We start from the raw sequence: 14,625 nt of genomic DNA on the forward strand, positions 1-14,625 counted from the left end.
CCGCATTCTTTGTTTTCAGAATATTAATTGGATGAGCGATCCTGCCTTTGTTGCATTTCTCCAGGGGGGGAAAAAAGGAAAAGCTCAATGAGATGTGTTTTGGATTTTTACTTTATTGTGTGAATTTGAGGTTTACAACATAATGTTTAATATGAAATACACAGAGCAAATTGGTTGCCCCAGTAAAGCCGACTTAACATATTTATCATCTAACATAGTTAACTTTTCAGTGAGTTCCTGGCGTGGCTTTTTGTTTTACTGTTGGATACTGGCAGTTTGAGAGCTCAATGCATTAAAAATACAATTTTAGGTTTCTTTTCACAACTCTAGATATTAAAGTTATGAACTAGAGTGTAGTTTTTTTCACCAAAAATTTTTTTGAATTCTAAATTGATATTTCTAATATATATGGGAAATGTTGTTACATTTTACATTTCTTTTTAAAACTTTTTATTTTTTATTTATTTTATTTTTTATTTTTGCAGTGCTCAGGATTGTACCCAGAACCTTGCACATACTAGGCAAATGCTCTACCACTCAGCTAAATCCCCAGACTTATTTTCTTAATAGATTAAATATTCTGCTAGTTTATGTGTATCTTTTTATAAGGATGCAGCAATTAGGGAATGGAAAGTTTGTATCTACAGAAGAACACTCCCTAAAAACATACTAGACTTTTTTTCCTCTTACATCTTAGCTAGAAGCATGATAGCCACATATTGGGTTAAGCACTGCTCATATTTTATAATGCCTTTACATTTAAGATTCTTACATTATTTTGAAATGTTTTAATTTCAGAAACTGCCAGGAATATATGGGAACTTAACCTTTTTAGTACATTGATTTGGGAATATCAAATAATGAAGACAACTTCAGCATTCTCAGGCCAGTCTACAAAAGCAGGTAGTTAAATAGTACTAGACTGGGGACAGGGGACTAATCATTGCAGGAGAAATAATAGAGTTTTATTAATTCACAGAGAGTCATTGAATGCTTAGTATGTGCCAGGCTCTGCGCTAAGTGCTTTAAATGCTCTTTTAATACTCATCTGAACATTAAAATAATTTATTCCATTTTGTAGCCAGAAAAAGCAAAATTAGAGTCTAATTAACTCACCCAAGATCATATACCTTTTTATTCCTCATCCTGCAATTCGACTGTCTTCAGCTCTTAACCATTACACTAATGACTGATTTTGCCTTGAACCTCTCATTAGAACACCCCATTTAAGAATTTTTTTTTTGCTCGAAGTAGTCCTATTATCTTCTCACTTGCTTCTGTCTCCCTCAGCCAAAATCTCTCATTTTTCCAGTTACACCAATCTTGGTTAAATATGGGTAGGTACTAATTCCTAAGTTTTCCCAGCAGTATTCTTACTTTTAATGTTTGCTTTCATGACTCTGGAACTTATAATATGTCAGGGGCTTTTAATATGTTCTTGGCACAGCATCTGGTCCATGGTAAGTGATTAATAGATTTGTTTTAAAATGTGGTACAGTTCAAGAAGAGAATCAAGATTTTACTCATTTGAGAATAAAATAGTCTGAATTCTAATACAACCTGTGTTCCTAAGTGGCTTAGAGGAAGTATCCACTTGCCACATCTCAGTGGTCAGCATCACCGTGTTAAATTTGACATTGCCAGTATATATCTTTCTGTCAGCATTACTTTGGAAACACATTGTAAGAAAAACATTCTTAAAGATTTTCCTGCAAGACTATTTTGAGGAGTGTTCAAAGTAATTAGTAATTCAGACATTTGTAGTGAGTGGATGGGTTATATTTACATACTATTATTCTTATGTGTAAATTTGAAATTGTCCATAATGAAAAATAAAAATATGTGTATAGTGAATCTGAATTGGCCTTGGTCACTTTGAAAACTTTAAATTTGTAAAATAAAAGCAGCACACTAAACTAGAAAAACATTGCTGGTGTTAATTCCTTTAGATCCAGGCACTTTAATGTCCTCTGAGTGATTTACTCTCAAATGCATTTTGATATAGCTGTACAGTTACTGTGTGGCTTTGACATTGTTAATAATGTAGGTCTCTTTAAAAGCCCTCAGCTAAATTATTGCTGTCTAATTATTACTAATGAGGGCCTTGTCTTTCCATCACCCCATGCATCTTTCTTATTTCTACCCCACTCTTCTCCAAACACTTTTGTAGAAGGAAATAGCAACTCTTTTTTGTTGAGTTCAGTTGGCTTATTCATTCTTAACTAGTAAGGTGAGACTGAAGGAAAGTTTGACTAAAATGAGAATTTTAGTTATTGGATAATACATTGTTTCTGAAGAATGGCCATGCATCCTTGTAATCCCAGCAACTCAGGAGGTCAAGGCAGGAGGATTCCAAGTTTGAGGTCAACCTCAGTAATTTAGCAAGACCCTGTCTCAAAAAACTAAAAGGGCTGGGGATGTGGCTCAGACAAAAAAAAAAAAAAATTGACAATGTGCTACAAACATATTAGTAATATTTGAGAATGTAACTCGTGGCTATCACTGTTCTAGGAACTGGAAACACATAGATCTTTTTAGAACTTACATAAATAATTGTTAGGTAGTAATTAAGTTCTATAGAGAAAAATAATGCAAGATAGGGAAGATAGAGTGGAAATTATAGAGAACAGTAGGAAAAGTCACCATGAGGGGAGAACTGAAGAAGGTGAGGGAGAACTATGCATATATCTGAGGAAGGGGCACTGCAGAAAGAGCTGGTGGCCCATGGTGAGGCATGCTTGTTGCAGAGACTGAAGAGATAGGAGAGAATTAGGAAATGTGGTTAGAATGATGTGAGGGGAGAAGGGGTTATTAGGGGAGGTAGAAGAGAACAGATCATATAGGGCCCTGTGAGGGCTATGTCTTGGGAAAAAAGAGTGATAAGGGAGGCAATAAGAGGATTTTAAGCAGGGGAGTGATATAATCTGTTTTAACCATTGAAAGGGCAGAGTCAAGTATACTTGACTAGTATAGTTCAGTTGAGTGACCAAATGGTGACTTAAAAAGTAGTACTAGTAGAAGTGATGAAAAGTAGAAGGATTTTGGATATGTCTTGAAAATCTAGCAGCAGAGATTATCAGTGGATTGGATGTGTTATGTGAGAATGACACCAACAGTAAGTGGATTTATTTAGAAGTGTATATCAATCAATCTAAAATGTTTGCTACATAAGTAAAAATGAATGCCATTTTGAGAGCATGGATATCCCTTAAGATGTCTTCAATTTTAATATTAGATACATTTGTTCAATCTGGTTTATGTGTATGGCCACACAAACCAACTGAAAGAATTACTAGCTAATAAATAAGATAGCTTCTGCAATGTGTAAAGACTATCCTTTGTGAAGTGTACATGATTGTTTAATAATAGGTTAGGATGCTGACGTGGTGTATATACACGCATTACAGGTTTGTTTGGGCTTTTTTAGAGAGAAATTTTTTTTAATATTTATTTTTTAGTTTTCGGTGAACACAACATTTTATTTTTATGTGGTGCTGAGGTTCGAACCCAGCGCCCCACGCATACCAAGCGAGTGCGTTGCCGCTTGAGCCACATCCCCAGCCCATCTACAGGTTCTTAATTAGAAAATAATTGTTTCCCCTGTTAATTTAGTAACTCGGGCAAAATAATTTCCTAGCAAATTGCAAATGTTCTGAAGTCATCTAGAGAGTATAGTTATTCAGCAAATATTTATAGAGTACATAGCAATGTTCCAGTCAGTGTTCTATATAGTATATATCCAGTCTGAATTTTTAAAATCTGTACTCTTATGGAATTTATCATGAAGTTAAAACTTACTTATCCATGCTTTTTTACTCATTTTCACGGGGATTTCTTTATTAAATTCTCCATTTTAATGATTGTGGCTAGAAACAAACCCATTCTGCTTTGTACATTTTCTTTGTAGGTTAATTGTCTAGAGCTTGTATTAATAAAAAATGAATATTTTAAGTGTTCTTGGATTCCAGTTTTGTAACTATTCAACTTAGTTACCAACTTCAACAATGTGTATTAAGATAATATGAAATTCTATCCCTGGCAGAGCTGTCATGTGGTCACTAGTAGCAGTGATGACTTTTTCTAATGGTTCTACTTCTCAGGTATTATTTATTTTGAGAAATTAAAAAACCTACAGAGAAGTAACACAAATTGTACATTGAAGACTTAACATGCCTTTCAGGTGGAATTAGCAATTTTGATATTTAGCCATTTATGGGGGGTTTTGTTTTTGTTTGGGGGGTATTTTTGCAGAAACATTTGAATTAATTGAAGACATCATGACACTTTGTGTTTAAATACTTTATTTCCTAAACATGAGGACATTCTGTTACATAATCACAGTATAATTCTTCACCTTAAGGAGATTACATTAGTACAATATTTGTGTGTTGCTGGAAATTGAACCCAGATTCTCTGGTGCTAAGCATGTGCTCTTCAACTAAATTACATCCCCAGATATATTACCTCCAGATATAATATTAACTAATGTTTATTTTATATTCATATTTATCCAGCTGCCCAAAAAGACATGATATGGTTGGGTGTGGTTTGTCCCTGAAAGATTCATATTCAGGAATTTAGATCCTTAATGTGGCAGTGTTAAGTGGTGAAACCTTTTAAGAGGTGGGGCCTAGTGAAAGGTGATTAGGTCATGGGGGCATTGCCTTGGAAAGGAATTTTAAATGTAGTTCTTATAAGACTGGGTTGTAGCAAGACCAACCCACTTGCTGGGCCCCTTTCTATTTCACAGTGTTGTGATGCAGCTGGGGCTTTTTTGGTCACATGCCATTGCCATGATATCTGAACTTTCCAACCACCAGAATGTGAATCAAATAAACCTTTTCTTTAAAAGTTACTCAGCCTCAGGTATTTTGTTACAGTAACATAAAATGGCATTTTTAAATTGATTACCTTAACAAATACTTCTGTCTCCATTTTCCAGTTCTGCACAGGATTGGTACATTATCCCAGGGGTGATACAGTAAATTACAATATGAGATACTTAAATCTGTGGTGTTAGTGAGAAGTCCATGGAATAGCTAAAAAAGACATTTAAATGTTATTCAAAAAAATAAGGTCAAGGGTGTAGCTTAGTCATTGAGCACTTGCCTACTATGCTTAAAGCCCTTGGTTGGATCCCTAATGTGGCAAAATAAATAACATTGGTATGGTATACATCAAAAAAAGTAAACATTTGAAAAATAAAAACTAGATAAAATGAAATTGTACATTTGTTTAGTAGTTCAGTAGACATCGTGATAGGTGACCTTGGTTTGCAACTGCTTTAGTAGAATTTTTTTTTTTTTAAGGTATAGTTGGACACAGTGTCTTTTATTTTATTTACTTATTTTATGTGGTGCTGAGGATCGAACTTAGGGCCTCTCCTGTGCTAGGCAAGCACTTTACCGCTGAGCTACAACCCCAGCCCCAGTACAAATTTTTATATAAAGATTAAGTATATGTAGCAAGGGAGTACTTTAACTATGAAAGGAGCTTATTAAAAAATATATTGGACACTCTTAAGAATTTGTAGGAAGGTCATGGAACTTGGCTTAGAAAAGAGAGACAACTATTAGGCACAGTCATAATCAAATGACAGACCATCCCAGAAAGGATCCTGCTTCCACAAACACTGAAGATCAGACACCACAGTTTGTACTAGCACTGCTCCATTGTGCCACCAAAACATTTTCTTCGATCTTTTCTTTTTAAGGTCTCTCTATGAAGTCTGTTCAGCACTGGTATTTTTAATACACCTAACCTCCATCATATTCAAATGGTCCAGCTGCAAGGAGGTCTACAAAACCTATTTGTCATTTTCAGCTTCTGTAGAGAATAGGACTCTGCCATAAGGTAGAGATATTTGGTAGCCAAAAGAAAAAAAAAAATCCTCTATACATAAAACTTAAAGCCATATTTCAGAGAATCCTTTTTTTAAAGAAACCAAATAGTAAGGAAAAACTAAAGAAACTTTCATATATAAAAATGAGAATGAACTGTAAAACATTTTGCAAGATATAAGAACTCCCAGTGTCTCAGGAGGCTGAGGCAGTAGAATCACAAGTTCAAAGCCAGCCTCAGCAATGGCTAAGCAACTCAGTGAGACCCTTACTCTAACTAAAAAATACAAAATAGGGCTGGGGATATGGCTCAGTGCTTGAATGCCCCTGAGTTCACTCTCTGGTGTGTGTGTGCGCGCGTGTGTGCGCACACACACATACATATATATATGTATAATTTGTTTTCCATTGAAAGTATGTATAAAAAGATAAAAAAAGGTTGTTTTTATTTTGATTTGTGGTACTGGGATTGACCCAGGGACAGTTTACCACTGAACCATATCCCCAGCCCTTTTTATTTTTTATTTTGAGATAAGGTTGCTGAATTGCTTAGGGCCTCACTAAGTTGCTGAGGCTGTTCTTGAATTTGCAGTCCTGCCTCAGCCTCCCAGGACACTGGGATTACAGGCATGCAATACTGTGCCCCACTAGTGTGTATTAAAAGGATCTGCAGATTTCGTATTTTTAGGCTTTCAGTCTCAAACTATTATTGAGCAAATATACTTGTAATAGCATTGTTTATAAAAATTTGAGGTATTAGTGACTGACATATTGGTAAAAAGTTAAAGATTACTATAATGGGTTTTATTTTTTTGCACAAAGATTTTGTCATTGATTAATATGAAAATATATTGTTACCTATAGTCTATTGTAATGATGTCCAAGATTGAGAGCAAGTTTTGTGTACAGCTTCCTCAAAAGAGAATAAACAGCTATGTGTGGGATGAATTGATGGAGGCTCCTGGAGATTATTACAGGCTACATTAAGCAAGTAAACATAAAGACAATACAAACTGTGTGTGTGTGTGTGTGTGTGTGTGTGTGTGTGTGTGTGTAGCTGCATGTCCCCCAAAAAGTGTTTTGGTACTGGGGATTGAACCTGGGGTGCTTAACCACTGAGCTACATCTCCAGCCCTTTTCAATTTTGAAACAGGGTATTGCCAAGTTGCTGGGGCTAGTATCACACTTGTGAACCTCCTGCTTCAGCTTCCAGAATGGTGGAGATTACAGGCATGCTACACTGCCTGGCCAGTGTTTCTTTTAAACCAGCTTGTTCTTACTGCTTATTATTACCTATCTTCAAATCAAGTATCAGAAAATATTTGAATTTAGACAATTTTGCAAAGAGTAAGTGATAAGATTAAAGTTCTAAAAACTACCCAGTTGTCAATAGATCTCTGCCTTTGGCAAAGTAGATCTAAAGTTCCAGAAGATCCATTTTTTCATTTAGACTTAATTGCAGTTTTGTGGATTTTTTATCAGCACAAAAGTTAGGTGAGAATACATACAGGCAGAAATGGTTTTGGAATTCTCACAGTCTCACCTAGCTTCCCTTAATATTAACATTTTACATAATCATTCTACAATTTTCAAAAATAAGAAATTAACATTGGTGGATGCAAAGCTGTTAATTACAAGTTTTATTCCACCTCGCCCAGTGTTTTTGCTCCAATAATCTTTTTTTGTTTTCCAGAATCCAATGCAAGATAATACATTACATTTAGTCAAGTCTCTTATACCTTTTGAATCTGTGAGGAGATACCTTGTATGAACTGAAAGTTTCAAAATACTGTTTCTTCAGTGTACAGTGACTGCTTTCTGAAAATGGTTTGTTGATTAGAAGTCAATCAACTAGCCAGATGTAATGGTACACATCTGTGATCCCAGGAACTCAGGAGGTTGAGGCAGGAGGATCACAAGTTCAAGGATATCCTCAGCAACTTACTGAGACACTGCTCAAAATAAATAAGGGCTGGGGATATGAAGGTCAGTCTTATAACACCTCTGGGTTCAGTCCCCAGTGCCTCAGGAGAAAAAAAAAAACGAAGATGAATCACTGAAATTAGCTTACACTCAAGAAGAGAGGATTGAGGTGCATTTCCTAGAGAGAGATATATCAAGAGAATTTGTGGTCAGAAGATAAAAATCACCAGTTAACTGGTTAAAGCCATAATATTTTTTGAGAGACTTTGAGGCTATGCAAGTGTTTTTCCTTAAAATTCACCAACTAATTTTAGTTTTCACGAGTGGATCTTCCATGTAGCAATTATTACTGTAGAGGTGTGTTTTTTTTAAATATTTATTTTTTTAGTTTTTCGGTGGACACAACATCTTTGTTTGTGGTGCTGAGGATCGAACCTGGGCCGCACACATGCCAGGCGAGCATGCTACCACTTGAGCCACATCCCCAGTCCTACTGTAGAGTTTTAATGGTGATTTTTTTCCCCTCTCATTTCTTCTATGTTTATTAGCATTCTGCAAGAACAAGCTCTTTTTCTCCTATCTAGGATCCAGTCAAGGATTATTAATTATATTTTGTTGTCACTATATACCTTGTAAGTCTATAGTCCTATTTTTTTTTTTTTTTTAATTAGGGCTATCATGGATCTTTGTTGTTTTAGTGCTGGGGAGTGAACCAGGGCCTCACACATGCTGGATAGGATTTAAAAAAAATTTTTTTTAAATTTATATATGACAGCAGAATGCATTATAATTCATATTACACATATAGAGCACAAATTTTTCATATCTCTGGTTGTATACAAAGTATATTCACACCAATTTGTGTCTTCATACATGTACTTTGGATAATGATGTCCATCACATTCCACCTCATTTCTAACCCTATGCCCTCTCCCTTCCCCTCCCATTCCTCTGCCCTATCTAGAGTTTGTCTATTCCTCCTATGCTCCCCCTCCCTACCCCACTAACTCCATCCATTTACCTGCAAATGCCATGATTTTATTCTCTTATTGCTGAGTAATATTCCATTGTGTATATTGTAGATGGACATAATACCTTTATTTTATTTATTTATTTTTATGTGGTACTGAGGACCGAACCCAGGGCCTCAGTCATGCCAGGCTGAGCTAACAACCCCAGCCCCTAAGCCCGATCTCTTAACTCTGAGCTACACCCCAGATGCAGGACAATTTCTTGAAGAGATCAAGTTGTCTTATAAAATGTCTAACATCTAGATTTTGTGATTATCTCTATATGCCCAATATCCTATAAACTTAAATCAAATTTTTAAGCTTGATCAGATTAGGTTAAACTTCTTTGATATGAATACTCCATAAGTGATATTGTTAATACATGTTATACAGTTTCTCATTGCCCATCTATAAGGTGAATTAAATTTTGATTACTGGGTCATAATGGTGATAGCCAAAGCACTCATTTTTAAGGTAGGGTTTTCCCTTTGCAATTATTTAAATAATCCATGATAACTTTGGCACACTGATTATCCATTTATACACAAACCTTTCACCTAGTTATTTTAGTATAAATGAATGAACTTACTGATTTTATTATAGCTTATATATTGTTAATTTAATATCATCCTGTATTTCTTAATTAGAATTCTGTAAAAAAGAGCTTCCGCTCATTTTCTCTCTCTCTCTCTCTCTCTCCCCCCCCAACCCAGATGCTATACCACTGAGCTATATCTCCAGCCCTACTCTCTCTTTTTTTAAATGCCATTATTCTACCTGATCTTTAAATGTTGTTTGTTCTTTAAAATTAAACACTTCTCCCTTTAACCTGTTCGAATAGTTTTAGTCTAGTAGGCACTCAATATGTTTGTTGGGACAGTAGAAAGAAGAAATGGAATCCATGCTTTGTGGACATGTATAGGCGTTTATTTTTCTAAGGGAGAGTCTAGTTTTCAAGTTCTCTGAAGCGTACCTGGTGAAAGAACTCTACAGTTATTAAACGCTACTGTATTTTATCATGTCAGAAGTAGTAAATGTGTAATATGCCTAGAGGTAATCTCATTTGAAAAGTCCATTTTGAGAACTTATTTATAAACCCTTTATAAAGATTATGTGGACTTGTAGTGCCCTGTTTATATTAATTAAGTTCATTGGTCATCAACTCAAATTATCTGGAACCTTGTTGTACTGCCTTTTATTTTTCTTCCACTGATCAGTGATGTTTAGTGAAAGCTTCCCATCTGTTTGTGAACTCTATCACACCTGAGAAACAACTTTCTCATGATTTTTATAAAATTTTTTCATTGCATATTCAAAGTCTACATAATTAAACAATGTTATAGAAATAAATATGAATTAAAAATTGGAAGAAAACAAATGATTTCTGTATTAATATAGAAAAAGCTGGACGTGGTGGCACGTGCTTGTAATCCCATTGACTTGAGAGACTGAAGCAGGAGGATCACAAGTTCAAGGCCAGCCTTAGCAACCTTAGCAAGACACTCCCCCCCCCCAAAATAAAAACTGAAAAGGGCTGGGGTGGAGCTAAGTAGGGGAATACCCTTGGGTTAAACCCCCAGTAACATCAAAAAAGGAAAAATTACAATATGTCCCAGGATTGATTGCATAAAATATTTTATACATCTAATAATGATTCATTTTAAGAGTTTCAAAAACAACTTCCTAAGTAAGGTATGCCTAGAAACTTAAAGGGCAACAAATTTAATTTGCAAAACCTTAACCAAAAAAATAGACATAGTGGTGTACATAGTGGTGTATATCTGTAATCTCAGCTACTCTGAAGTCTGAGACCAGAGGATTTGCTAAATTTGAGGTCAGCCTGGGCGTCGTAATAAGAGAAACTGTCTCAAAATAATAAAGGGCTGGGGGTGTAGCTCAGTGGCAGAGCACTTGCCTAGCATGTGTGAGGCCCTGGGTTCAATCCCCACTGCTGCCAAAATAAATATATGCATACACTCACACGCTATCTTCCATTCCACTAGCAGTGTCTAATATATTTGCACATACTATATTTTGAATCCATATGAGTTTTTTTTGAAGTGTTGGCAAACATTTACAAGGTAATTCCTAATAGTATAGTGTAAGGCAAAGATTTGCCATCTCCCAGCATTCATATTACAGTAAGCAACTTTAGGAACTGATGCAAAAGAAGCAAATCTGAAATGATGAATTGCTCTTCTTTGTGTTTCAGATATGTTGGTAACCTTTCCAGAGATGTAACAGAAGCTCTGATTCTCCAACTCTTCAGCCAGATTGGACCTTGTAAAAACTGCAAAATGATTATGGATGTAAGGGTATTTTACTTAAGTTAACTTTCTTCTTTTTGACATACTTGTTAAAACCATTACTTCAAAGACTTCTTAGTTTATGTCTAAATTCATAGGGATTTTAGCATATTTATAATAAATCTGTCTTAGCAATGGATTTTAATTTATTTGCTAAATAAAGGAAGAGAACAGAACTACTAATCATTCCTAGAGCAGATAACTATATGTGGGTATGTATATATGTATCTAGGTTTTTGTTTTCAAATGCATTGAAGTATCAGAATTAATTATTGTTCAGTTAATCTACAATTTAAGTTATAATTAGACTAGAAACGGGGTTAAAAAAAATAATATGCATTTAGTACAGTGAAAGTGTTTTTGTTCTGTGCCAGGGATTGAACGTGTTTAACCACTGAGCAACATCCTCAGCCTTTATTTATTTATTTATTTGTAGTTGTAGATAGATAGCACACTTTTATTTTATTTGCCTATTTTTGTATGCAGTACTAAGGATTGAACTCAGTGCCTCGCACATGCTAGATAAGTAGTCTGCCACTCAGCCCCAGCCCCTCCAGCCCCTTTTTATATTTTATTTTAGAAACAGGGTCTTGCCAAGTTGCTTAGGGCCTCACTAAATTGCTACAATTGGCTTTGAACTCTCTATTCTCCTGTATCAGCCTCCCAAGTTGCTGGGACTGCAGGCATGTGCCACCACACCTGGCTGAAAGTGTTTTTAATTTTATTTTTGAGGGTCAAGTTTTTCTCAGATTTAGGCAGTTCAAAATTAGGTAATTCCTATCCATCAGACCTTAATAGGTAGAGAAAACAATAGAATTTATTCATATAATTGGTATTAACCCTGAATGATAATATGTATAGAAAAACAAATTTTTAAAAATTTGATGAGGAATTTTATATTCCTGAGTATACATGCTGAAAATGTATATATGCTTATCTTATTTTTACTTGAAAAGTTTTTTTTTTTTTTTTCTGGATACAAATTAGCATGCATGGGCTGGGATTGTGGCTCATTGGTAGAACATTCACCTAGCGTGTGAGGCACTGGGTTCAATCTTCAGCACCACATAAAAATAAAATAAAGGTATTGTGTCCATCTACAACTAAAAATTAAATATTAAAAAAATTAGCATGCATGATCTTTTCCATCTGTTTGCACTAATCTTAATTGCAAGCTACTTTTTTTTAACCACATTCTTATACTTGAGAACATTGATCTTTGTAATAGAATTCTCATTAAGTTTATCATTAGTTTCAATTACATAATTTTTATATTCTCTAATTTTTTTAACACAAAGTGTAGTCCCAGTATATTGAATTATGTGTTTGCCACTTTTGAATTTTGAATCAGTTCTGCTTAGATTACAGAAAGAAATAAATGAACTATTAAATTGTTTAGCATTTTACACTGATAGGTCTAAAATATTAGAATTTTTCTTTTTTTTCTGCTTTAATTTATAATAAAACTACATATTTGGTTTGGGTGTAGCTCAACTTGGGTGTAGCATGTTTACCTAGCATGCTCAAGGCCCTGAGTTTAGTCCCTAGCATCCCAACAAAGGTAAAAACAAAGCATCCAAGTTATCTTATCCCAGTACCAGCAAAGAATAAGAGAATTTTTTTATATTAAAGCATTTTGGTTTTATTTGTTGTTATTAGATTTTTATTCTACTTCTGTCATCACAGTGAGAAGTAAAATTTAAGATCTTTATTTATATATTTTTATGTGGTGCTGAGGATCAAACCCAATGCCTCACATATGCAAGGCAGGCTCTCTACCACTGAGCTATAGCCCCAGCCCACAGTGAGCAAATTTATATGATACTAATCTAGTTGAGATTACAATTTTCTTTTTTTTTGATGGGAGTGGATTTTTAAAAGCTTTCTAAATAGTCAAAATATCTGTGTCAGAAAGTCCACGTTCTAAAACTTCTAGCTGAGTACAGTGGCATGTGCCTGTAATCCAGCTATTTGGGAAGCTAAGACAGAAGGATCTCAATTTGGAGCCCAGCCTTGGCAGCTTAGCAAAACCCTGTCTCAAAATAAAAAATAAAAAGGGCTAATCCCTGAAGTCTATAGTCAATCTCCGGTACCACAAATATACATACATATGTACATACATAAATCCCATTCTTAAACTTTACTTACCAGAGAACTTCTTTAGTTTCCAGAGCCTATTTACCTATATTTTAGAAGTAGGTCTAAGAAGTTGGCTAAGAATTTCAGCAAGTTAGAAGCAGTAAGGGGATGTGTACAGTTGTAGCAATTAAACTAATATATAACCAACAGGATTAAAAATTATAAAATGGAAAAAGACTACTTGGGAGGCTGAGGCAGGAAGATCAGAAGTTCTAGGCCAGCCTGTCATCCTAATAAGACCGTAATTCAAAATAAATAATTTTTAAAAAAGAGATGGAGATATAGTTTAGTTTAGTAGTATTGTGCTAGTCTAGCAAGCATCAGGCCCTGGGTTCAGCATCTAGTACCACAATTTCCCCCCAAAAAAAGAAATCAAAGGAGAATTTGAGAATGTTAATGAAACTCTGTACCTTAAAGAAATTGTTATGTGTTTATGGGGGCAAATAAACATACATAGTATTAGTAAATATTAATAAATAGAGTTAGTAACTATTTTCACTTAGTACACTTAGTCATTATTAAAAGAAAGCTACAGCATTGTAGTATAGCCTAAGAAGATAACTTCTTATAAAAATTGTTTTTTTAAAGTGTTAACTTTTTAATCTAAAAATTTACTTTTGGAGTGTACCATTCATTTTCCATAGCCTGAGAAGTATATAAAACTTAATTTATAAGAAAAATATATTGCTAGGGGACTGGGGTTGTGGCTCAGTGGTAGAGTACTTGCCTAGCATGCCTGAGGCACTGGGTTCAATCCCCAGCACCACATAAAAATAAACAAATANAAAGCCAGACCTCGGCATGATTAGGAGTCGAGCAACTCAATGAACCCCATGTGCCTCTGAATCAAAAATACAAAATAGGGCCCGAGGATGTGGCCCAGTGGTCAAGCTGCCCTGAGTTCAATCCCTGGTACTGCCTTCCCCACTGCCCCCCCCCCCCAAAAAAATCTGTACATAGTTTTAAGATAATGGGAGAATAAAGCTTAAATTTGACTTGTGTATTTGTTCTCAAACAGACAGCTGGAAACGATCCATATTGTTTTGTGGAGTTTCATGAACATCGTCATGCAGCTGCAGCACTTGCTGCTATGAATGGGCGGAAGATAATGGGTAAGGTAAGCTGTCATAATTCAAAAAGGTGACTTGTGCTGGTAAATTTTAAGTTATATGGTTTCATTTCCATTTTAGAAACATGTTCACTTTATCATAAAAAGTCATTCACATTTAATATTAAAATGGTAGGATAAAGCTTTTAGAGGGGAGAGGCCTGTGTTTATGTTGGTATCATGGTGCTTGAACATAAGTGCTAAAATATTTTTGAATTACTAAAGCTTGGAAGAAACTAAGGGAAAACATACATTGATACTATTTGTTTAAAAAAAAAGGTTATTTGAATGTTAACAGA

General features: G+C 34.9%; 1 protein-coding gene across 17 annotated transcripts in view; it reads left to right on the forward strand.

Annotated features, from left to right (window-relative positions):
- Positions 1 to 14,625, forward strand: part of Tia1 (TIA1 cytotoxic granule associated RNA binding protein) — a 32,026-nt gene that overhangs the window by 1,210 nt on the left and 16,191 nt on the right. For 6 of the 17 annotated variants that reach the window (XR_007348017.1, XM_048804161.1, XM_048804162.1 and 3 more), the window contains exons 2-3: positions 10,986 to 11,088; positions 14,237 to 14,335. Coding sequence is in view for 12 of the 17 variants with exons in the window: in XM_048804161.1 (XP_048660118.1) it covers positions 10,986 to 11,088; positions 14,237 to 14,335 (202 nt within the window). In the remaining 5 variants the exon portion in view is untranslated. Of the gene's footprint in view, positions 1 to 506; positions 904 to 10,985; positions 11,089 to 14,236; positions 14,336 to 14,625 lie in introns of those variants that run through there. The other 11 variants (XR_007348016.1, XM_048804163.1, XM_015479560.2 and 8 more) reach the window with 6 other exon arrangements.

Source organism: Marmota marmota, unplaced genomic scaffold, assembly GCF_001458135.2.
Source record: "Marmota marmota marmota unplaced genomic scaffold, marMar, whole genome shotgun sequence".
Lineage (NCBI taxonomy): Eukaryota > Metazoa > Chordata > Mammalia > Rodentia > Sciuridae > Marmota > Marmota marmota.